This window comes from Macaca nemestrina, chromosome 5 (assembly GCF_043159975.1).
Source record: "Macaca nemestrina isolate mMacNem1 chromosome 5, mMacNem.hap1, whole genome shotgun sequence".
NCBI lineage: Eukaryota > Metazoa > Chordata > Mammalia > Primates > Cercopithecidae > Macaca > Macaca nemestrina.
The window spans coordinates 163,005,466-163,030,911 of NC_092129.1; the positions used below are offsets into that span (position 1 = coordinate 163,005,466).

The window sequence follows — 25,446 nt, forward strand, 5'->3', positions numbered from 1 at the left end:
TCCTGCATATTGTTCTCCACTCCATCAAAAACAAACAAATAAAAATAATACATCTTACTGTCCCAATGGGAATGAATTTTATTTTCATTAATGTTCCCTGTTTTGTCTGTGCCCAGGTTCCATCCCATGCTGCTCCCTGTAACAGCCATTCTTCCTCTCTCATACAGGTACCCCCCACTTCTCACAGCTGATGGCATCTCAACTTTCAGAATTCAATTTTACAGCATTTGTCAATCCAACACATACTGAGTTCCTGCTCTATGCCAGGTATTGTGCTAGGTGCACACGATAGAAAGATTAGCCCCCACATTTCTCATAACCAGTTATACATCATGATAAGTGACAGGGTATAAATAAGCACCGAAATTTATGGGAACATGGAAGAGGTAGGGAGGAGAACAGGGTGATCATGCCAGCCAGGGATGATCAGGGAAGGCTGAAGAGAGGTTTACATACTAAGTGCAGATGATCCAGCTTCTCCTCCCCACCCGGTACCCTGCTGTGTGAGAGGACAAGGAAGGAATTTGAGGAAGGGGAGATGAATATAAAAGTATGTTGGGAACTACAAGCAGTAAGATGAGGAAGCAGAGAGTGACTTGGAAGGAATGGCAAGATTGAGGAGTGGAGAAGCAGGCAGGAGCTCCTCTGTATGATCTTGGGCTAGTTAATTAATTACTCATAGCCACAGTTTCCTGATGTGCAGAATGACAATAATAACAGTTCTAACTGCAGAGAGCTGTGAGAATGAAATACATTAAAGTGCTCAGAACAACATCTGACATATAATCATGGCTAAATGTTAACGCTTACTCTTATTTTTGTTATATCATTATTATGATTAGGCCCAAAGATTATTGTGACTCTAGGGTAGTATCTAGCTAACTGTTCACAGACCTAGGAATGAGCATGTGTCACCTAGTGACACAGCAAACCCTGGGTAACATAAAGCCCTGAAAGATCAATTAATTTAGCTGTCTCGAAAAGCCAATGTTCTCAGATCAAAATATCCCATAGTTAGTGTACAAGTTTCGGACAGTTGGAGTAACAAATTACCACAAAACACAAATTTGTTATATTACAGTTCTGGAGGTGAGAAATCTGAAATAAGTCTTCTAAAATCAAGGGTTTTGGCAGGGCTGTGTTCCTTCAGGAAGCTCTAGGGGAGAATCTGCTCTTGCCTTTTCCAACTTCTAAAGGCTACCTGCATTTCTTGCTCACGGTCCCTTCCTTGACCTTCAGAGCTTATCACTCTGACCTTTGTTTCTGCCCTCACATCTTCTCCTCTAACTGGGACCTTCTTGCTCCCCTTTATTAGGATCCTTGTGATTACATTGACCCCACCCAGGTAATCAATGAAAACCTCCCCAACTCAAGAGCTTGAACTTAATTGCATCTTCAAAGTTCTTTTCACCATGTGATATGGTTTGGCTCTATGTCCCCATTCAAATCTCATGTCAAATTGTAATTACTGTGTTGAAGAAGGGACCTGGTGAGAGGTGACTGGGTCATGGGGGCAGACTTCCCCCTTGCTGTTCTCATGGTAGTGCGTGAGTTCTCACAAGATCTGGTTGTTGTAAAAGTGTATAGCACTTCCCTCTGCCCCTTTCCTGCTGGCCATGTGAAGATGTGCCTGCTTCCTCTTGCCTTCTGCAGTGATTATAAGTTTCCTGAGGCCACCCCAAAAGCGGAAGCCTTTACAGCCTGCAGAAACGTAAATGTAAGCATAATTAAGCTTTTTTCTTTATAAACTATCCAGTCTCAGGTAGTTCTTTATAGCAGTGCAAGAATGAACTAATACACCATGCAAGGTAACATATTCACAAGTTTTGGGATTAGGACATGGATATCTTTGAGGACCCATTACTCTGCCTACCATATTTGGTCTCATCGCTGCCATTTGAGCCCCTATAACAACTAATTTAATAATTATATTTTAGTATTCCTATTTGAATTCAAGAAAATTTGTTCAACTAATTGTACAAACGAAAAGTTATTAGAGTCATAATAAAATAGAAGTGAAAGAATGGGAAATGGAGATAACATATTTACACCAATCATCTAGAAAAAGAAAGCACCTAAACCTTTCTATATATATATAGGTTGAAAAGTGGCCTTAAAACTGTCTAATAGAAAAATCAAAGATTATTAGGCATTTCAAGAAGTCTTTGAGATCACTAAATTCAATTTCCCATATGTTAAATAAATATCCTCTGTATGAAAACCCAGACAAAGAAGGAGGCTCCCAACTATCTTTCTATTATAATCTGGCTCATACTTCCCTCTAGTATAGAGTCATTACAAAAAGCTCTGTTAAATGATCTGCTGAAATCCAGATACATCAAAATTATGGGCAGGCTAAAAACTCCATTGTAAAAGGAAGTAAGAAAAATGATGTGTCCAGAAGAAAGGAGATTGAAAGATCAACTGGAAGGGATCAAGTACAATTAAGTTGCGTAAGAATAAGAATGTTAAGATAGTCTTTCTAAAAAAGAGAAGTTAAAATGAAAAAGTTCTTGAGAAAAGGGTTTTCCCTATGGGTATGTTTGGAAATCAATTTAGAATAAAATATACTTAACAATCCAGAGTATAAAAATTCTTCAAAATATTTTTTCTCTTTCCTCCAAGAAAACAAATTTAATTTGAAAATCTGATACAAAGTAAATAATGCAATTCTGTTACTGAGTAAGCTAAAAGCATCAGGATTCCTTCCATTAAGGCAACCTGATATTCTTTAAAACACTGAGTTGTTAAACTTAAGGATTACACTCAGAAACAAAAAGTTTTAAAAGCATTTAAAGAAAGTGATAAAGCTCTTTTATATGCTACGTTTCTCAGACATATATGTGCACACTCACGTGTCAGTGCGTGTGAAAAATAAAATATTCCTTGACCCATTGGCAGCTAGATTTGGGAGAGTCACTGTATGTCATTGAGTTAGCTTCATATGAGTTAGCTTCTATATATGATTTAAGAATATTCTTTATTCAACATCTGTTTCAAGTGATCACCCTGCCTTGGTATGAACACCCACAGCAACAATGTAATTCCTCACAAGGAAAATCTCCCAGAGACAGTTTTGGCAAAGCTGTCTCTATCCCCCACAAGAATGTCCCTCCAGCCCTCTTAGAAACACTCCCTCGGCCGGGCGCGGTGGCTCAAGCCTGTAATCCCAGCACTTTGGGAGGCCGAGACGGGCGGATCACGAGGTCAGGAGATTGAGACCATCCTGGCCAACACGGTGAAACCCCGTCTCTACTAAAAAACACAAAAAACTAGCCGGGCGAGGTGGCGGGCGCCTGTAGTCCCAGCTACTCGGGAGGCTGAGGCAGGAGAATGGCGTAAACCCGGGAGGCGGAGCTTGCAGTGAGCTGAGATCCGGCCACTGCACTCCAGCCTGGGCGACAGAGTGAGACTCCGCCTCAAAAAAAAAAAAAAAAAAAAAAAGAAACACTCCCTCACATTCTTTCTTAAGGGTAAAAGTTCCAGAAACTGCAGGTAAGTGAACTATGATTCTTTTATGAGGACATATATTTGAATATATTGCCTCTACTCTCTGGTTCTAAGATGTAAGACAAGCAAGCAGGTAGATATATCACAATTTAACATCTTAAAGCTATATAAACATTCTAACAGCCACTCTTGCCATCTAATTTTTTTCAAGTCATAAGACTCCTAATATAAAGATTTCACAATACTTTCATTATTCGTCATCAATATTTTCTAAAAAGCAAAGTCTGGAATTGACTGCTGAGGATCAAAAGACTTTTTAAACTTAGGTGACCTTTCCTAGGCAGACCAAGAATCTCAGCTACAATTTAAAAATACTATTGGAATTACTTAAAATGAATGAAGACTAATGACGGAAGACTTAATGGAACAGAAAATATAAACTTGCAAATCTGACCTTTCATCTAAAAATCTAGTCACTCTCATTTGGCTTAGGTGATTTCATTATTAACTCTCTTATACATTATAGTCTTGTAAAAGCTAAAAAAAATAAATTTAGTTTATCCTGCTCTTGAAAATATATTGTGTAATTTATTTTCATTATAAACTTAGGAGGATTATACTCTTTTTTTTTTCAGTAGGCAAGCAAGGCAAAGAATTCATCTCTCCCCCTATACAAATGCAAAATTCAACTAAAGGGTGTCTTATCCATTTGGGATTTAGATAATTAAGAATACAAATAATTCAGTTCATTTATTAGAGCTCTACCATAATACATTAGAACACTGAAATGTATTTATATTAATGCTAGTATTTATGTAAAAGTAAATATGAAGGGGAGAGTATACTTATCTTTATGTCATTTACAGGGGAAGAACATTTTTTGGGACTTGTTAGCAGAAATAAAATGTATCTAAGAAAATAGTGTATCTTCAACTAAGAGGCATTCTAAAGCCAAAACAAAAAGATATTATTTGAAAGCAACTGGTATTGTACTCGTCTTCTAATAATGGGTTAGCATCTACTTTCATTATTGATTTTTAAAAAATTTACAATTGGCACACAATAATTGTACATATGTTCACTGTTGATTTTTTTTTTGGCAAGGAAATAGGCTTTGGAGACTCAGAAGTGGGGAGGTAGAAGTGGGTGAGGGATTAAAAAAAAAACACACTACATTTTGGGTACAATGTACGCTACTCACATGATGGGTGCACTAGAACCTCAGACTTCACCACTATACAGTCCATCCATGTAACCAAAAACCATGTGTACTTCCCTAAAGCTATTGAAATAAAAAATAAATAAAATTTTTAAGAAAAAACCAAAAAATCGTTGCCCATTTTGCAACAGTATTATATTTTAGTGAATTCTAGTTGCATATGGAGTTTCATAAACTACCTAAGACAGGTAGAGTAGACAATTATTAAATTTTGGTAAATTTAAGAGAACGAAGAAGACTCAGTGCACATCATATATCTTCTCTTTGACTGCAGATCTCTCAAGTTTCATCGTTTTTGCTTCTTTTTCTAAGTTTCTGAATTTTATAAAGATGAAACTCTTCCAGGCAACGATTTTTACCTAGAGCATAATTACAGGAATGTAGAAGAGTCTTGTGGATTGAATTGTATTGCCCCAAAAAGTCATATTGAAGTCCTAATCCCCAGTACTTCAGAATGTGACCTTATGTGGAAATAGGCTTGTTTCAGATATAACTAGAAAGATGAGGAGCAGGGTGGACCCCTAATCCAATATGACTAATAGGCTTTATAAGAAGACAGCCATGTAAAGACAAGAGACATACAGGGGCACCTTGTGACAATAAAGTCAGAGACTAGAGCTACACAGCTGCAGGCCAAGAAACACCAAAGACCACCAGGAAACCACCAGAAGCTGGGAGAGGCCAGGAAGGATTCTGCTACATGATTCTGAGAGAGAAGAGGCTTTTCTTTGTACTTGTAGCCTCTAGAACTGTAAGACAATGCATTTCTGTTGTTTGAAGCCCCATAGTTTGTGGTACTTTGTTATAGCAGCTTTGGGACATTAATACAAAGAGGTTTAATAAAGAGCTGCATGAGAAGAACAACGGTGCAGAATCCCAAAATATTGGCTCTTGTGAACAGAACAGTATAACAGAATAAAAAAAGGAAACAGCTTCACAAGTTGGCTTAGGACACTCTGAACCTAACTTTACTGTTTCAGATTGCAGTGCAGTGGAAAGTTTAAAAATTTCCAAGTGCTAAACAAAATAATAAACAAAATAAATAAAAAAAAATTATTCTGTTTCAAAAGAATGAGAAAACAGGCCATAGACTGGAAAAATATATTTGTAAAGCACATATCTAATAATGAATTGTTACCCAAAATATACAAAGAACTCTTATAACTCAACAATAAGGAAACAAACTCCATGATTAAAAATGGGCAACAGACCTGAACAGACACCTCTCCAAAGAAAACATACATATGGCAAATAAGTCTATGAAAAGACAGTCAACACCATATGTCATTAGTGAATTGCAAATTAAAACTATAGTGAGATACCATTACACACCTGTTACAATGGCCAAAATCCAAAATGCTGACAATACCAAATGTTGACAAGGATGTTGGCAAGGATATGGAGTAAAAGGAACTCTCATTCATTGCTGGTAAGAATGCAAAATGGCACAGTGGCTTTGGAAGATAGTGTGGCAATTTTTTATAAACATACTTTTACAAACATACTCTTACCATACAATCCAGCAATTATGCTCCTCTTTGGTATTTATCCAAATGAGCTGAACACTTATGTCCACACAAAAACCTGCAAATGGATGTTTATAGCAGCTTTATTCACAATTGTCAAAACTTGGAAGCAACCAACATGTCCTTCAGTAGGTAAATGGATAAATTGTGTTACGTCCACACAATGAAATATTGTTCAGTGCTAAAATAAAATGAGCTATCAGGCCACAAAAAGGTTCAAAGGAATCTTAAATGTATATTACTAAGTGAAAAAAGCCAATCTGAAAAGTCTACATGCTGTATGTTTCCAAATATATGACATTCTGGAAAAGGCAAAATTAGAGGCAATAGAAAGATCAGTGGTTGCCAGGGGTTTGGGGAAGACAGGGATGAACAAGCAGAGAACACAGGATTTTAGAGAAACGGAATTATTCTGATGATACTACAGTGGTGGATGCTTGTCATTTCACATAATGTATACCATTTAATCTAGGATGAATCCTAATGTAAACCATGGACTGTGGGTGAAAATGATATGTAGTGTAGGTTCATTGATTGTAACAAATGTACCACTCAGTGTGGGGGATGTTGACAGTGGGGATGGCTGTGCATGTTTAGGGACAGGAAACATATAGCAACTCTATGTGTTATTTTGTGCTTAATGTTGCTGTGAACCTAAAAGTGCTTTAAAAAATAAGGCAAAAACAAAAAGATACTCTATGCCAGGCCTGGGTGACCGAAGTCTAAAAACATGAGGAAGATGGTAAGAGGTTACGTTTAGAAGATAAAAGACAAGACGAAAAAGGCATTTAAAAGCTGATTTTATGCAATGAGTTCTGCTTCTGGCTAACTAGATTGTATCAGACCAATGTTCTTGCCAAGAACAATTAAAAAGGTGAATAAAATGTACAATCTGTACTATTTAAACATGAAAAAGCTATCAAGGAAGTAAGTGGTCAAGCTCCCAGAAAGAAGACAAGCCCATAGAGGACAGCTCAATACTTGGCGTCACTTTTTCCTTCTAGACATTTATCAATGTTAAGTAGTGCCTGAGGGGCTGAGCAGCCAAACAAAAGCTAAGAGGCAGAGTAAATACGCAGAACCTGATGCATTCTAATGAGCGCGAGATACAAAAATGAGAGTTGAAGATCTGCCACAAAGAAAGAGTCCTGGTAAAAACACCATAGAATTTCAGCTGGGTACTAGAAGAACCACACTAGGTGGTACGTTAGTGTGGCATGTACCAGTTCACAAAAGCTGGCTGTGTGTATCGCTTCCCAATGCCACGTTTAGTGATGTAACATTGGTAATCTGAAATTGGCAACAGTGGAAGTATTCACACTATGGAAATTGGCAAATGCTACAGATCAGAACTCTTTCTCCTGAGAGTCACTTGTTAAACACTAGCACACGATTGGCTGCATTCAAAAGTAAGAGCAGTTAGAAATAAAGCAGTCATCAGAAAGAGTGAAAAGCAGTCTAAAAACTCCATCTCAGTCAGATTAAAATAATCAGTTCTTACCTTAGCACCTGGCAGAAGCAAAATAAAATCCTCCCTGGAGGAAGATACATGATAGCCTAGAAACTACAGGTTTTTAAAAAATAAACAATGGCCACCATTCAAAAAAAGAAAAAAATACTAGGTACATGGAGAAAAAGACAAATGACCAGAATCAAGAAAAAACAAAACTAAAAAGCAGAAACGAACCAATATCAGCTCCAAATACTGGAGATTTTGTAATGGACTTTAAGATAACTAAATAATATGTCTGTATTAGTCCGTTTTCACACTGCTATAAAGAAATGCCTGAGACTGGGTAAATTATAAAGAAAGGAGGTTTAATTGGCTCACAGTTCCGCATGGCTGGGGAGGCCTTAGGAAATTTACAATCACAGTGGAAGGGGCAGCAGGCACCCTCTTCACAAGGCGGCAGGAGAGAGGAGAGTCAAGACGGAAGAGCCCCTTATAAAACCATCAGATCTTGTGAGAACTCACTCACTATCATGAAAACAGCCTGGGGGAATCTGCCCCCATAATCCAGTCACCTCCTACCAGGTCTCTCCCTTGACTTGAGGGGATTACAGTTCAAGATGAGATTTGGGTGGGGACACAAAGCCAAACCACATAAATGTTTAAAAACTATAAAGGAAAATATGAATAATTGAATTAGAACATGGAAATCTATGAAAATTCAAACTGTAATTCTAGAATTAAAAAACACATTAACTAAAATTAGAAATCCTGTAGATGGGTTTGACAGCAGATTAAAAACAAATCAAGAAAGGATTAGGGAGTGAGATCAGTGCTTCACAAATTTTAATGGATACACAAATCACCTGGAGATGCAGACAGTGACTGAACAGGTCTAGGGTGGGGCCTGAGAGTCTGCATTTCCAGCAGCCTCATAGCAGATGCCAACACTGCTGTTTAGGGACTACAACTTCTGTGGTTGTTGGCCCAGGGACAATTACGAATACCAAGGAACTAGGAAACAGATAAAGAGGAAATATCCAGACAGACACACAGAACAAAGTGCACAAAGTATAGCAAAAAATATATCAGATATTGGGGAACAAAAGGAAATATCTAGCACACATAACTGAAATCACAGAGGAAGGGAGAATAGAGTAGAACATATATCTGAAGAAAGAATGGCTAAGGTTTCCAAACCTTCGGAAAGAAATGGGGACACAGGGCAAAAAAAACCACCAAGAATCCCCAAGCAGGATAAATACAAACAAAAGTACCCTCAGCAAGAGGCGAAGGTAGAGCAGGGATGATCTCATAAAGATCTGTGGATGTAGCATTTGTTTAATGGAGTCAGTTCCAGTGAAATCCAGGGAAGACCCACATAATTTCTGAGAAAATTGTTTGAGCCAAAAAAAAAAAAAAAAAAAAAAAAAAAAAAGAGAGAGAGGGAGAGAGAGACAGAAAGAAACAAAAAGAAAAAAACCCAAACAAACCAAAACCAAATAAACAAACAAAAAATTTGCACTGCCGATGTAGACTAAAAGGGACAGAGACAGTACAAAATAAATAGAGGCTGTAGGATTCTTAACATTCTCATGGCAGGATCAGGTCGAGAAAATTATTCAGCTGTACACATGTGCTATCTTTCAAGAAAAGGGAAAGATAACTACACAGAGTGGAATCAAACGATCAGAGAGTACAGCAAATATCAAATTCACAGTTCCAGAGATTAGAAAGGGTATATAACCTGGGGGTGAGGAGGATGAGAAAATCTGGGGGACCTGGCTCATGCCTATAATCCCAGCACTTTGGGAGGCTGAGGCAGGCGGATCACAAGGTCAGGAGATTGAGACCATCCTGGCTAACATGATGAAACCTCGACTCTACTAAAAATACAAAAAAATTAGCTGCGCATGGTGGCGGGTGCCTGTAGTCCCAGCTACTTGAGAGGCTGAGGCAGGAGAACGGCATGAACCCGAGAGGCGGAGCTTGCAGTGAGCTGAGATGGCGCCACTGCAGCACTCCAGCCTGGGGGACAAAGCAAGACTCCATCTCAAAAAAAAAAAAAGAAAAAAGAAGAAAAGAAAATCTGGGGGACCAACTTAGAATTCTGCTTATCACATTGGGCAATTCTTTCAAATATTTTAAACAGAAATAATTTACTTCTTTACAAACACTTCCAGAAAAATGTAAGTGCTAAAAACTCTCAATAAATTCGGTATTGACGGAACATATCTCAAAATAATAAGAGCTATTTATGACAAACCCACAGCCAATATCATACTGAATGGGCAAAAACTGGAAGTATTCCCTTTGAAAACTGGCACAAGACAGGGATCCCCTCTCTCACCACTCCTATTCAACATAGTGTTGGAAGTTCTGGCTAGGGCAATCAGGCAAGAGAAAGAAATCAAGGGTATTCAGTTAGGAAAAGAAGAAGTCAAATTGTCCCTGTTTGCAGATGACATGATTGTATATTCAGAAAACCCCATTGTCTCAGCCCAAATCTCTGTAAGTTGATAAGCAACTTCAGCAAAGTCTCAGGATACAAAATTAATGTGCAAAAATCACAAGCATTCTTATACACCAGTAACAGACAAACAGAGAGCCAAATCATGAATGAACTTCTGTTCACAATTGCTTCAAAGAGAATAAAATACCAAGGAATCCAACTTACAAGGGATGTAAATGACCTCTTCAAGGAGAACTACAAACCACTGCTCAGTGAAATAAAAGAGGACACAAACAAATGGAAGAACATACCATGCTCATGGATAGGAAGAATCAATATCGTGAAAATGGCCATACTGCCCAAGGTAATTTATAGATTAAATGCCATCCCCATCAAGCTACCAATGAGTTTCTTCACAGAATTGGAAAAAACTGCTTTAAAGTTCATATGGAACCAAAAAAGACCCCGCATTGCCAAGACAATCCTAAGTCAAAAGAACAAAGCTGGAGGCATCACGCTAACTGACTTCAAATTATACTACAAGGCTACGGTAACCAAAACAGCATGGTACTAGTACCAAAACAGAGATATAGACTAATGGAACAGAACAGAGTCCTCAGAAATAATACTACACATCTACAGCCATCTGATCTTTGACAAACCTCAGAAAAACAAGAAATGGGGAAAAGATTCCTTATTTAATAAATGGTGCTGGGAAAATTGGCTAGCCATAAGTAGAAAGCTGAAACTGGATCCTTTCCTTACTCCTCACACGAAAATTAATTCAAGATGGATTAGAGACTTAAATGTTAGACCTAATACCATAAAAACGCTAGAACAAAACCTAGGTAATACCATTCAGGACATAGGCATGGGCAAGGACTTCATGTCTAAAACACCAAAAGCAATGGCAACAAAAGCCAAAATTGACAAATGGGATCTAATTAAACTAAAGAGCTTGTGCACAGCAAAAGAAACTACCATCAGAGTGAACAGGCAACCTACAGAATGGGAGAAAATTTTTGCAATCTACTCATCTGACAAAGGGCTAATATCCAGAACCTACAAATAACTCAAACAAATTTACAAGAAAAAAACAAACAACCCCATCAAAAAGTGGGCAAGGGATATGAACAGACATTTCTCAAAAGAAGACATGCATACAGCCAACAGACACATGAAGAAATGCTCGTCATCTCTGACCATCAGAGAAATGCAAATCAAAACCACAATGAGATACCATCTCACACCAGTTAGAATGGCAATCATTAAAAAGTCAGGAAACAACAGGTGCTGGAGAGGATGTGGAGAAAAAGGAACACTTTTACACTGTTGGTGGGATTGTAAACTAGTTCAACCATTATGGAAAACAGTATGGCGATTCCTCAAGGATCTAGAACTAGAAGTACCATATGACCCAGCCATCCCATTACTGGGTATATACCCAAAGGATTATAAATCATGCTGCTATAAAGACACATGCACACGTATGTTCACTGTGGCACTATTCACAATAGCAAAGACTTGGAATCTACCCCAATGTCCATCAGTGACAGACTGGATTAAGAAAATGTGGCACATATACACCATGGAATACTATGCAGCCATAAAAAAGGATGAGTTTGTGTCCTTTGTAGGGACATGGATGCAGCTGGAAACCATCATTCTCAGCAAACTATCGCAAGAACAGAAAACCAAACACTGCATGTTCTCACTCATAGGTGGGAACTGAACAATGAGATCACTTGGACTCGGGAAGGGGAACATCACACACCAGGGCCTATTATGGGTGGGGGGAGGGAGGAGGGATTGCATTCTGAGTTTTACCTGATGTAAATGACGAGTTGATGGGTGCTGACGAGTTGATGGGTGCAGCACACCAACATGGCACAAGTATACATATGTAACAAACCTGCACGTTATGCACATGTACCCTAGAACTTAAAGTGTAATAATAATAATTTAAAAAAAAGAAATTTATGATACTAGAAAAAAAAATTCCTGTCTCCCCAAGTCATCTGAATTTTACTGTTCAAAAGAAGAAAAAAGTGATTATATTTTAGTTGCCTAAGGTCATTTACCTCATCCATGGCCCCCTAGCCCCTGACCCCAACTTGGAAATCTCTTCATATTTTGTAATTTAAGGTTTATAACATGAGCAAGTTGGGTGAAGGTAGGCAACACAGCTGCATTTTTATAGCTACTGGCAAAAAACAATACCTTATAAGAAAAAGATCTTACCACTTGTGCTGGAACTTGTTCCATTTTTGCAGCAGGAGTTCCTGGTCTTGGGTAAAACTGATTAATAAAGAGGCTTGGGAATTTGTACTCTTCAACAAGTTTCACTGTTTCTTGAAAATCCTGATCTGTTTCTCCAGGAAAACCACAGATAATATCTGTAGCAATAGTTATTCCAGGAACTCTAGAAAATAACAAGACAAAAATGTAAAAACTTGACTATAAGCCATAATTATTCTATTTCCCTGATATTTTAAATACAGTTTTTGTGGTAATTAAAATTTACTTTTATAAAAAGCACACGTGCAAATAGTTTTAAAGAGTCCTAAATACCAAAAGTTTAAAATGAAAAACAGTGGCTGCCTGCCATTCCCAGGGAAATCCATCTTAAATTCTTTTAAATGATTCTTTGTTCTTTCCTTTATATTTAAAAACAGATGCCAATTCTGCCATTTCTAGATTTACTAATTTTTAGGCAATAAGTTACTAATTTCTCTATTATGGTAAATGAGGCTTTAACTCTTGAACTACTCTATCCCTAACCTCCCAAATAAATCAATGAACAACCCCTAGTTAAATCAGTAACACAGTACTTCCATTGGTACAACTGCAAAGATAACTTTCACTATAGAGCCAACTAGTATACTATTCAGTTTTGTTTTTCCACAATGTGTAATTTTTCCTAGAGTTAATAATTGCTTCTCTTTTTTAAAACATTAGCTTAATGTTTTAAATACCTATGCTGATGTTTTCCAGACTCCATTAGGCCTATCAAAACCCAATACTGTTTTCTAAACCTTCTATATATTGTATGGAAATGCCATTCCTTTCAGGTGTGTGTTGCTTTTATAGTGAACTGGCTATCATCCTTGAATGTTGCTTCTTGGTATCCTTTTTTCAATAATCTTTTTTTCCCGGATCCTATGTCTTCTTAATTCTTGATCAATTCCCTCATTCTGCAGTGGTGTGCTTTCTTTCAGAAGCTTCATCAGAAAGATACCAGGGAAATTTTGTTGTTGTCTTTGCATGCGTGGTCTTAGGCCATACAACTGACCAACATTTGGTTGTGTGTAGCACTCCAAGTCAAAAAGTATTATCCATAAAAATTTTGCATTGTTCCTCTTTTTTTAAGCTGAAAAAATTGCTAATGGGATGTCCAGATTAACTTGGATGAACACTTCTTTAAATGTGCCCGCACCATTCTCTTTTTAGAAGTTTTTATTAACTTATTCTCAATGTGATAATATGCCTTGGATTGGGTTTTTAAATCTTTGTACAAGGTATAGTCTGGAGACTCATGGGCTTTAGGTTGAGGAAGTTTTCTGATATTATTTCTTTAATAATTTTTCTCTCAGGGAATCCTCTCTTTTTAATGTTGAAACCACTGGGTTGATCTCTTAGCTTTTTCTCCTTTCATCTCTGCCCTTCTATTTTCTGGAAAATTTACTTCAGCATACCTTCCAACTATTTTATTGCAAAAAAAAATTAATTCAATATTATTATTTACATTTCTCAGAGCTCTTTCTCTAATTTTCCTTTTCACAGCATCCTGTTTAGGGATGCAGTATCTTTTCTTATTTATCTGAGGATGTCAATTAAAGGTTTTTGTAATTTTTCTTCTGTTCACTGCGAGTTGTCTTTTGCTTTCTCTCATTCATGGTTGAGACTTTCTACCAATAAAGAACAATTCTTGCTGTCCTTTCATATTTAAGAGCAAAGCACTAAAATCTTTTTGTCATTGAGTGATTAGGTAGCAAGCTGCCTTTATTTTTGATAGGCCCAAATGTTGGCATCTTGGAAGTCATTTCTTTGTGGCCATTTAATGCCTCCATAAATATGGCACAGACATTGTTCTATTTTAATACTATAACAATAACAGAATTACATTAACTTATCTAAAAATCCAGTATTACTCCGAGTCCATAAACAATAGGGAAAATGGCTCCAAACGTCAAATCATAGAATATCAACTTTCCTATCATTTAAACAGGCCGGATGCAGTGGATCACGCCTGTAATCCCAGAACTCTGGGAAGCCATGGTGGTTGGATCACCTGAGGTCAGGAGTTTGAGACCAGCCTGGCCAACATGGTGAAACCCTGTCTCTACTAAAAATACAAAAATTAGCTGGGTATGGTGGCAAGTGCCTGCAATCCCAGCTATTTGGGAGGCTGAGGCAGGAGAATCGCTCGAACCCGGGAGGTGGAGTTTGCAGTGAGCCGAAATCATGCCATTGCACTCCAGCCTGGGTGACAGAACAAGACTTTGTCTCAAAAAACAAACAAAAAAACCCAGTTCTACATGAAAGAATGAAAACAGTTTATCAAATTAAGATATACGAGATATTTGGGGGCATAAGAGGGAACAAGGGATATACCAATGAGGATAGTAAAATTATTATATTCCTAATATAGTTTCATAAAAACAACAGCTTTCCATATTTTCTTCACACACTACTTAGCACCTAGTGTGAAAGAAGCATGACAAATCTATTTTGTAAAATATTTTGTTCCTAATTTATTATTGGTCTCCCCTAGCTATTTACTGGGTTGAACTTCAGTTAATAAGATAAATTCCAAGGACTGGAACTTTTCTCCATGATGATAAATAGAAAAAGAGAGAATATTCACGCAGAAGAATAAAACAGTATATTTGGATAAAAATTTAAATTTTTATTGTGATATAAACATATTTTTCTTCTTTAAAGGTAATTATCAAAATTACATTTGAAAAATCACAAATATCGTATCATTTTACATGTAAGCTATAGATAAAAAGACCATTTTTGTAGAGTAAAACACGTAGAATAGCTTTTTGGCTAGCTAGTTTTATACTTGCCTATTCAATAATTCTGATCAAAAGGTCTACAACTAAAAATTAATGGATCACAGCAGATCATAACAGAGAATAGTCCATCTCTCCTAGAAAATTTTTAAAAATAAATCGTAGAAACTGCATGGGAAATACTGTAAAAACAAAGGTTATTGTCTTCAGCTATGAATTAGAGTAAGGTTGGCACTGGATTATGGGGTATTCCCACAGGAAAGTACCTTACTGATTTTTCCTCTATCCTCCTTGATACATTATGGTGGAACCCAGTGTTATGCAACACCTGCTTACTTTGGCCTTAAGGGCCATAGTGACAAAAAAGAAACCTTTAGAGAAGTCATAGTACATGTTAGGGAAAGGGATTTTCAATGCATGGATATATTTGGCAAGGTAAACAAAAAGTTGCCTGATAGCAAGGGAGGAGGCAGGCCACTGTGAATAGTAACATATACGAGCCAATATTGAAAAGTAAAAGCAGTTTAATGGTTGCAAAGTATATAAGAATGTGAACTGATTGCTTATAAAATGTTTTAAAAGTAGAGATTGCACTTTAATGTTAGATGAGGCTGATCCATACATTAATTTTATATATGCAAATGATCCTACTTACATTCTTGAAATTAATTTGACTCTTTAGGTGAACCAACTGAAATCTCATTTACACTGTTGATTTCCCTAGTAAACAATTCTCTTCAGTATGAGAAAATCAAAGAAGTCTGAAGTGGAACAAATTCTAAATTACTAGTATATGATTTAAATGGCTAGGAGGAAATTATAAGGGGTGTAAAACAGAATATTAATTCAAATATTTAAGATGCTAATTCTGGGTAAAAGCTATTTTTGAGATGACACGAATTTTCAAAATACTAAAAATTTTAAAATAATCATTTCCACAAACTTTTAAAGGTATAAGTGTAATGTATATAAATACTAAGTAATATGTTATTCAATTTTAGGAACTTTATGTATGATTTCATACTAGTATTAGAAAATAATTCTGAAAGGAAGATGAAAATGAAAATGTTCATTTAGCTTAAACAACAGGAAAATTTTGGCCTGTTATTTTTTCTGTCCTATATTTATTGGCAAAATGGGTTTATTAAAGAGCTTGGGAATGGAGTAAGAAAGATTCCAATTATGTATCTGACCTTGTCAGAAGCAGTGCTATGATTACTTGTAAAGATATATCAAGGACATGTAAGGAACAGGCAAACTATTTGTTGGCTGTAGCCTGGAATTTAAGAAAGCCATAAATATTTTAAAAGTTAATTATTTCACCTTGAATAAAAACACAAACATACACATATCCCACAATTTAAACATTTATCTCAAGATTTTTATTTGCCATTTGGTGTTTCACTGGCAAAAATATGGAAAAGAATAATTCTACTTTATTCTTTAGATCAATAAATTATGAGCTTCAAATTCTACATGTGAATAAAGTAGGACTAATACACATACTAATTATCTCAAAAGACAAAGAGAAAAATGATCAGCAAAGGACTAGACCCATCAAAATTAGTAGACATAAACAAAACACATGATTAAAAGAAACAATTTTTATCCTGTGGTGGTTTATTCTAGGACAAATATTCAATACTTTTGGGGAAAAAAATGAGGTAGGTAGGGGAGAAAATATCTTGAACTGAATGAAAATGAAATCATAATACATCTAAATATATGGTATGCAACTAAAGCAGTGCTTAAAGAAAAATCTATAGATATTAATTTCTATGTTAGATATAAAAATCTAAGTTTCCACTACAAGAAGCTAACGAAGAGAAAAAATCAAATCAAAAGACAAAATTTAATAAAGGTAAAATAAGAAATCAATGAAATAGAAAATACAGAAAAATCAATAAAAGTAAAAAGTGCATCTTTGAAAAAAGTCAATACAATTAGTAATGTACTAGTTAGGCTGAGAAAAGAAAAGAAGATACAGATGTCCAGCTTTAGGCATGAAAGATGGGACATCACTACAGATGCTACCAACAGTAAAAGGATATTAAGAGAATATTATGAACCTTATGCCAATAAACCTCTTAACTCAATAAGCAATTTCAGCAAAGTCTCAGGATACAAAATCAATGTGCAAAAATCACAAGCATTCCTATATACCAACAATAGACAAGCAGAGAGCCAAATCATGAATGAACACCCATTCACAATTGCTACAAAGAGAATAAAATACCTAGGAATACAGCTATTGAGGAAAGTGAAGGACCTCTTCAAGGAGAACTACAAACCACTGTTCAAGGAAATAAGAGAGGACACAAACAAATGGAAAAACATTCCATTCGGCCAACAAACATATGAAAAAAAGCTCAACATCACGGATTATTAGAGAAATGCAAATCAAAACCACAATGGCATACTATCTCACACCAGTCAGAATGGCGATTATTAATAAGTCAAGAAACAACAGATGTTGGTGAGGCTGTGGAGAAATAGGAATGCTTTTACACTGTTGGTGGGGATGTAAATTAGTTCAAGCATTGTGGAAGACAGTGTGGTGATTCCTCAAAGACCTAGAACCAGAAATACCATTTGACCCAGCAATCCTATTTCTTGGTAAATACCCAAAGGAATATAAATGATCTTTTTATAAAGATACATACACACGTATGTTCATTGCAGCACTATTCACCATAGCAAAGACATGGAATCAACCCAAATGCCCATCAATGATAGATTGGATAAAGAAAATGTGGTACATATACACCACAGAATACTATTCAGCCATAAAAATGAAAGAGATCATGTCCTTTGCAGGGACATGGATGCTGTCAGAAGCCATTATCCTCAGCAAACTAACGCAGGAACAGAAAACTAAACACCACATGTTCTCACTTATAAGTGCGAGCTGAACAATGTGAACACATAGACATGGGGAGGGGAACACACACTGAAGCCTGTTGAGGTGGGGAAGAGTACCAGGGAAAATAGCTAATGCATGCTGAGCTTAATACTTAGGTGATGGGTTGATAGGTGCAACAAATCACCACAGCACACATTTACCTAGGTAACAAACCTGCACATCCTGCACATGTACCTCAGAACTTAAAAAAAAGTTAAAAAAAGAAAAACAAAAACAAAAAAAAAGAACAAAAAAATTTTTAAAGAAAACCAGAGGAAGAGATTAGAATTAAACTATAGACCAATATCCCTCATAAACAAAGAAACAAAAATTCTTAACAAAACATTGGCAAACTGAACCCTGCAAAATTAAAAAAATGACTATATATCATGACCACTTTTTAAATCCAAGAAAGGTAAGTTTGATTTGATATGTGAGTATCAATTAATGTAATGTACCCTATAAAAAGAATAAAGGACAAAATAAAAACCACATAATGATAACAGATTCAGAAAACTTTTGACAAATCTAACACCCATTCATGATTTTTAAAAATGCTTTTCCTGGCTGGGCGCGGTGGCTCAAGCCTGTAATCCCAGCACTTTGGGAGGCCGAGACGGGTGGATCACGAGGTCAGGAGTTCGAGACCATCCTGGCTAACCCGGTGAAACCCCTTCTCTACTAAAAAATACAAAAAACTAGCCGGGCGAGGTGGCAGGTGCCTGTAGTCCCAGCTACTCGGGAGGCTGAGGCAGGAGAATGGCGTAAACCCGGGAGGCGGAGCTTGCAGTGAGCTGAGATCTGGCCACTGCACTCCAGCCTGGGCGACAGAGCGAGACTCCGTCTCCAAAAAAAAAAAAAAAAAAAAAAAAATGCTTTTCCATTAGGATTGATAATAAAGCAAAGACTTCTGCTCTCACTTCTTCAATACAACATATTACTGGAGGTTCTAGTCAGTCCAAAAAGCAAGGAATAGAAATTAAAGGCATATATGTTTAAAAGAGAGAACTTTTTTTTTTGGCAGGTGACATGACCTTGTATGTAGAAAATCTAAAGAATCTAATGAGCCTACTAAAATAAGTCAGTTTAGCAAAACTGTAGGATACAAGATCAATATATAAAAATCAATTGCATTTTTTATACTAGTAATGAACAACCTGAAAATGAAATAAAGAATCCAACTCCATTCACAATAGCAAAAAAACTACTTGAGAATATCTTTGAGAAAGAAAGGTAGAAGTTGTATGCCAAAAACTGGGAGAATTTAAAGAAATTGTCTTAAAACTTGATGAGGGAAATTAAAGAAGATCTAAATAAATGGGAAAATATATAATTTTCATGGATTAGAAAATTCTGCATTGTTAAAATGGCAAGCCTCTCCAAATTGATTTATAGAGTCAATGCAACTCTATCAAAATAACAGCAAGTATTTCTGCTGAAAATGACAAGCTGTGCCTAAAATTGATGTGGAAATACAAATGACCTGAAATAGCCAGAACAGTTTTGAAGGAAAAAAAAGCTGGTGGAATAAATGAACCTGTTTTAAAGACTATAAAACTCCAATAATCAACGCAGTGTGGTATCAGTGTAAGGATACATCAATGGAAAAATATAGAGTCCAAATATATACCAATTCATCATATATGGTTAATTAGTTTTCAATAAAATTACCAAAGCAATTCAATGAGGGCGGGAAACAAAGCGTTTTCAATAAATGGTACTGAAACAATCAAACACCATATGCAAAAAAACCCCACAAATTACTAAACCCTCCACCTAACATTATACACAAAAATATTTCAATGTGCATCATAGTCTGAATGTCAGATGTAGAATTATTAAACATCTAGAAGAAAATATGGGAGGAAATCTTTGTGACCTTGGGTTACGCAAAGATTTCTTAGCCATAGTGCCAACACCAAAAGCGCAATCTGTAAAAGTAAAATTTGATAAACTGAGAAATCAAACTTACTCAAAAGATACCCTTAAAAAATGAAAAGAGAAGCCATAGAGTAGAATAAAATATTTGCAAATCATATATCCAAAAAAAGATTTGTATCCAAACTATATTGAGAACTCTATGATTCACTAACAGGGAGACAACACAATGGTACAATGGGCAAAAGATTTTACCAACACTTTACTAAAGAAGATATAGGAATAGCTAATAAGTACATTAAAATTAGCTTAACATTGTCACTAGTCAGAAAAATGAAAGTTAAAACCATGTAAAATGCCACATATCCAGTAGAATGGCTGTACCAAAAAGACTGAAAAAAAAAACAACAACAGATATTAGTAAGCATATAGAGAAACTGAAGCACTTATACATTGAAGGTGGGAATTTTAAATGGTGCAGTCACTTTGGAAAACAGTCCGACAGTTTCTTAAACAGTTAAACATACACTTACTGTGACCCAGCAATTCTACTGTAGGTATCCACCCAAGGGAAATGAAAATGTAAGCTCACACGAAGACCTGTACTTGGATTTTCACAGTAGCAATCTTCATAACTGCCCCAAACTGGTAACAGTCCAAATGTCTATCAGTTGTTGAATGAATAACAAAATGTGGCATATCCATATGTGGAAATTACTTGCAAATAAAAAAGAGCCAACTACTGATACATACATTAACATGAATGAATCTGAAAAACATTCTTAAGTAAATGAAAGACGAAGGATTGCTTATTGTGATTCCATTTATAAGAAATATCTAGCAGACGACAGAATAGACAGAAAACATATCAGGCTTGCCTGGAACTGTGAGTAGAAGCAGGGACTGGCTGCAATTGGACATTAGGAAAATTTCTGACAGAATGAAAGTGTTCTAAAACTGAATTGTGATGATAGTTGCACAACTGCATTAATTTACTAAAAATCTTCAAAACGCTTACATGGAATGAATATTCGGTGTTCTCTAAATTATCCTGCAGACTTAACGATGTAAAACAAAAACAAAAACAAAAACTTTCTGAAGACAGAAAGATAGCACGAATCTTCCATAACATACTCTTCTAATAAGTTTTATTGAGCACTTACTATGTGAGACTCAATCATATTCTCTTATTTATTTTTTGCAGAGATGGAGTCTTGCTTTGTGGTCCAAGCCGGTCTCAAACTTGGAGCCTCAAATGATACTCCCGCCTCAGCCTCCAAAAGTCCTGGGATCACAGGTGCGAGCCAACTGCACCCGGCCAAGAGGTCTTAATAGTTGAACTATGACAGGGCGTAGTCAAAGAATTAAATGTGGACAAAGGAGCAGGTGTGGTGGCTCATGCTTGTCATCCCAGTACTTTCAGAGGCCAAGGAAAGAGGATCACTTGAAGCCAGGAGTTCATGGCCAACCTGAGCAATAAAGCAAGACCCTGTCTTTACAAAAAAAAAAAAAAAAAAAAAATTAAAAATTAAAAAAATTTAAATCAGCCAGATGTGGTGGTGTGTGCCTATAGTCTCAGCTATTCCGGAAACTGAGGTGGGAGAATCACTTGAGCCCAGAAGTTTGAGGCTTCAATGAGCTATGATCGTGCTACTGCACTACAGCCTGGGCGACAGGGCTAGACTCCACCTCTTACAAGAAAAAATAGACAAATCGGGACAAATGGCAAAATAAAAGGCAAGGAATAAAGGAATTATGTTCAGAGCATGAAATCATGAAGGACTTGAAGAAGGAAAGTGTGGATCTATTGCCCAAGTAAAACATCATATAACAATAAGGAATCATTCTATTTATATTGAAAGAGAAAATTTAGGAAGAAACAATTCAACATCTTCAAATAAATTTCAGATTTTTTTCAGCATCTCTAAATTTATTCTCATAATTTTATTAAAAATTTCTTAAATTACCTGCTCTAAAAAAAGAAAAAACACTAAAACATTTAGATGAAGCCTGAAAAGCCATAATGAGTGACTAAGACAAAGAAAGTGTAGTGTGACCTGGGCGTTTGTTCTTATTCTTTTAATATGACTGTCTGGGAGAAACACCTTCCTTGCATAACTAAGATGTTCTACCACTAACTAGCTACATGATCTTGGACAAACTATTCAGCCTTAGATGCTTCCATTTCTTCTTTCATAAAATGGATATAGTAAAAGTATTCATAGATTAGGTTAATCAGGTAATAGATGTACTAATTGCTCAGGATGGTGCTTCCCATATAGTGCTTATTATGTATTAGCTTTATTATTGTAACCTTGTCAGAGAGATGGTAACACCTGTCATTTATTATGTAACACTAAGTGCCAGGCAATCTGTTAACAACTTCATCTTGTTTAATATAACTTTCTCATAATATAGATTCTAATCCAGTTTTCATGAGAAAGGGGGAAAATGCCATTAGGGAAAGAGGTACAGTAAATTGCCCATAATCACAGAATCAATAAATAGTAAAGGAAGCATCTGATCTGAAGCTTCTAATCACTACCCAAGGTAGTCCTTATCTCTTACCCATGTCACTAATGTGCTCATAGCACTGATGTACCATAAGCACTGGTTGATCATAAGTTCACGAAAACAAAACTTATTATTACTATTTTGGTGAGACATGGTCTCACTCTGTCACCTAGGCTGGAGCGCAGTGGTGTGATCTTGGCTTAGTGCAGCCTCTATCTCTTGGGTGCAAATGATCCTCCTGCCTCAGCCTCCCAAGTAGCTGGGACTACAAAGTAGCTGAGATTACAGGTGTGCACCACCACACCTGGCTAATTTTGTTTATTTTTGGTTGAGATGAGACCTCACAACATTGCTCTAGTTTGTCCTGAATTCCTGAGCTCAAGTGATCCAGCCAGTGTTACATTCTGCTACTTTAATGAGACCACATTTACACAGGTCACATTCCCTTTCCTAATTGGTTTTCTACACTGTCATGCCCACCTTTGAGTGGCGTCTTCGCTTTAACCTTTTTTGCATACTCACAAACCAATCAGCACACACTCCCCCTTCTGAGTTCATAAAAGGCCCCAGACTCAGCCACAAGGAAGGAACTTTCTGCCTTTGGGTAGGTGGCCATCCCCATGTCCCCTCTCGGCTGAAAGCTGTTTCACTGCTCAATAAACTTCTCTCCGCCCTCCTCACTCTTCAATGTCCAGTGTATCCTCCTTCTTGGGCGCAGTACAAGAGCTCAGGAACTGCCAAACACAGGTACAAGTTGTAACAGAGGCAAGCTGGGGCACGCCAGTGTGGCTGAATGGGGCCCAGGCAGGGCGTTGTCAGTCAGAGGTCCCCGGTTTGCAAAGCAACCGAGAAAATAATGCCTACAATCAATATTAGGCAAAATCGATATGCTAATATACAATTAACATATTAATTATACATAATATTTATAATCAAAGATAGCCTTTCAAGGTATCTCCCTAAAAAAATTTAGTAGCAGTTAATTTTTTAATGATTCCTTCTCTTTGAAAGTAATAAAACTTTTAATAAGCAAAAATAAAAATCTAGATGGGTTATTCAGTTTAAATTTGGTACAATTTTGCCTTTTTAAAGTAAATTAGGTAAATGTATGACATAAGTAAAAGAAGAAATATATGAATAAATGGCAAATGGTTTGCTCAAGCTCTGCAAATTTCTGAATATTCTGAGAGATCAGAATTTAAAATGCAACAAACTCCAACTATTAAATATTTGTGGTAAAAAATGATCAAGTGTATGGAAAAATTGTTTCTGACACTTAGAAAAGTGGCTGTCAAATAGGCTAAAAAAAAAGGATGAGAGACAACTGGATGAGATGACACCAGAGAATTTAATGTCATCCATTACATTTCTAAGCCTGGTATAAATCCACAATATATCATTTGGCTTCAAGCACAAATCAAATGAATCATCACTGCTAACTAAAAATCAAACAAATACCATGTTAAATAAGTTTTTTATCCTGTAACACTATGCTTGCATTCCATAGCAAATATTTTGGAATAAGCACAAAGCCTTACATAAGACCAAAGATATTGCCTTAAAAATTAAAAGTAAGCATACTGGATAATACTGTTATAGTATTTAAAAGAAACCATATTAAATTTCACAGAATTTTTACACATCTGTTATTAAAATCATTTTATGATATTGCTGGTTAAAGTGAAGGTATTTACTATCTATGGTACTGCTAACACAATTCTTATATGAGTTTTTCTGTTTCTATGGTAACATGAATTATAAGGTTCAATGAAGCTGAATTCAATAATGTGTATTTTTCTGTTATTCAAGGTGAAAAGGAAATGAAACATTTCTAACATTCATAAACTGCAGCAAATGTCTGAATTCCATTTAGAGATAAGATGATAATTACTAAAGTAATTAGAATTCTTCCTGGATGGAATTATTTTGCACACAGTGGAAATTTAGATTTGAGAATGAAAGTAGGGGCCAGAGTATATTCAGCATCAGTAATTAATTACAACCCAAACCCATCCGCCATTCTGATACCTTGGAACAGACTATACCTTCTTCTGTCTGCTTCTGACTACAATATAAAAGAAAGCTCATCCTCCACCCCCACCCCTAAGTCAGAAAGATAAAGTGGGTGAAATCATTTTATTCAAGAAAAAATCCAATTACAGAAATAATCAACTTTTCTCTCTTGCTTTATTTTTTCATATTTGAAAGGGCTTTCACATTAGCAGAACCAATTAAACGAATATCAGGACAGGGCAAAATCTACAAAGTTAGGCAAGTTTCTTAAATCTTTTAAAATTAAACTTTGAAAAAAACCACTTAGAGACTGAAACCCAGATCGTGGCATTCTTTAACGGGAAAACATAACTGGAAGGTAACTAAACATCAGGTCTCGGGAAGAATAATTTATAAAATGATACAGTCAAAATGCAGTTGCCTCTAATATCCAGTCCATTATTAAGAAATTAGGCAAATGATTACTTTTAATGGAAGTGTTGTTATCAAAAAATAGCACTCAGAAACATTACATTTCAAGTCTTATGTCATCCTAAAGTGCAATTGGTATAGCATCATCATAAATAATACTGAATAGGGATATATACAAATTGGAAAAAAAATATATATATACACACACACACATACACACACACAGCAAACAAGTGAGAAAGAAGATGGGAAGCTATATTTATGGAATAGAAATTATAAAATCCTTTAAATCAAAACACAGATTTATAATCACTTTATTTCTTATGAGTTGAGCATATTTTCTTATTGTGTTTTATTGTTTTAAAGGTCAGAGGTTGGCAAACTACAGCCCATGTGCCAAATCCAGCTGTTGTCTGTTTTTGTAAATAAAGTTTTATTGGAACACAGCTACACTCATTCATTTCATACTGTTTATGTCTGCTTTCACTACAAAAGCAGAGTTGAATAGTTGTGACAGTTGCAACAGAAACTGCATGGTCTGCAAAGTCAAAATTATTTACCATCTGCTGAGATTCTAACCAACCAGGCCCACGACTCTGATTTTTGATAA

General features: G+C 36.1%; 1 protein-coding gene across 5 annotated transcripts in view; it reads right to left on the minus strand.

The window, feature by feature from the left end:
• Positions 1 to 25,446, minus strand: part of LOC105482632 (CDKAL1 threonylcarbamoyladenosine tRNA methylthiotransferase) — a 714,041-nt gene that overhangs the window by 157,417 nt on the left and 531,178 nt on the right. For all 5 annotated transcript variants that reach the window (XR_011624002.1, XM_071097572.1, XM_071097573.1 and 2 more), the window contains exon 12: positions 12,339 to 12,519. Coding sequence is in view for 4 of the 5 variants with exons in the window: in XM_071097572.1 (XP_070953673.1) it covers positions 12,339 to 12,519 (181 nt within the window). In the remaining variant the exon portion in view is untranslated. The remainder of the gene's footprint in view (positions 1 to 12,338; positions 12,520 to 25,446) is intronic.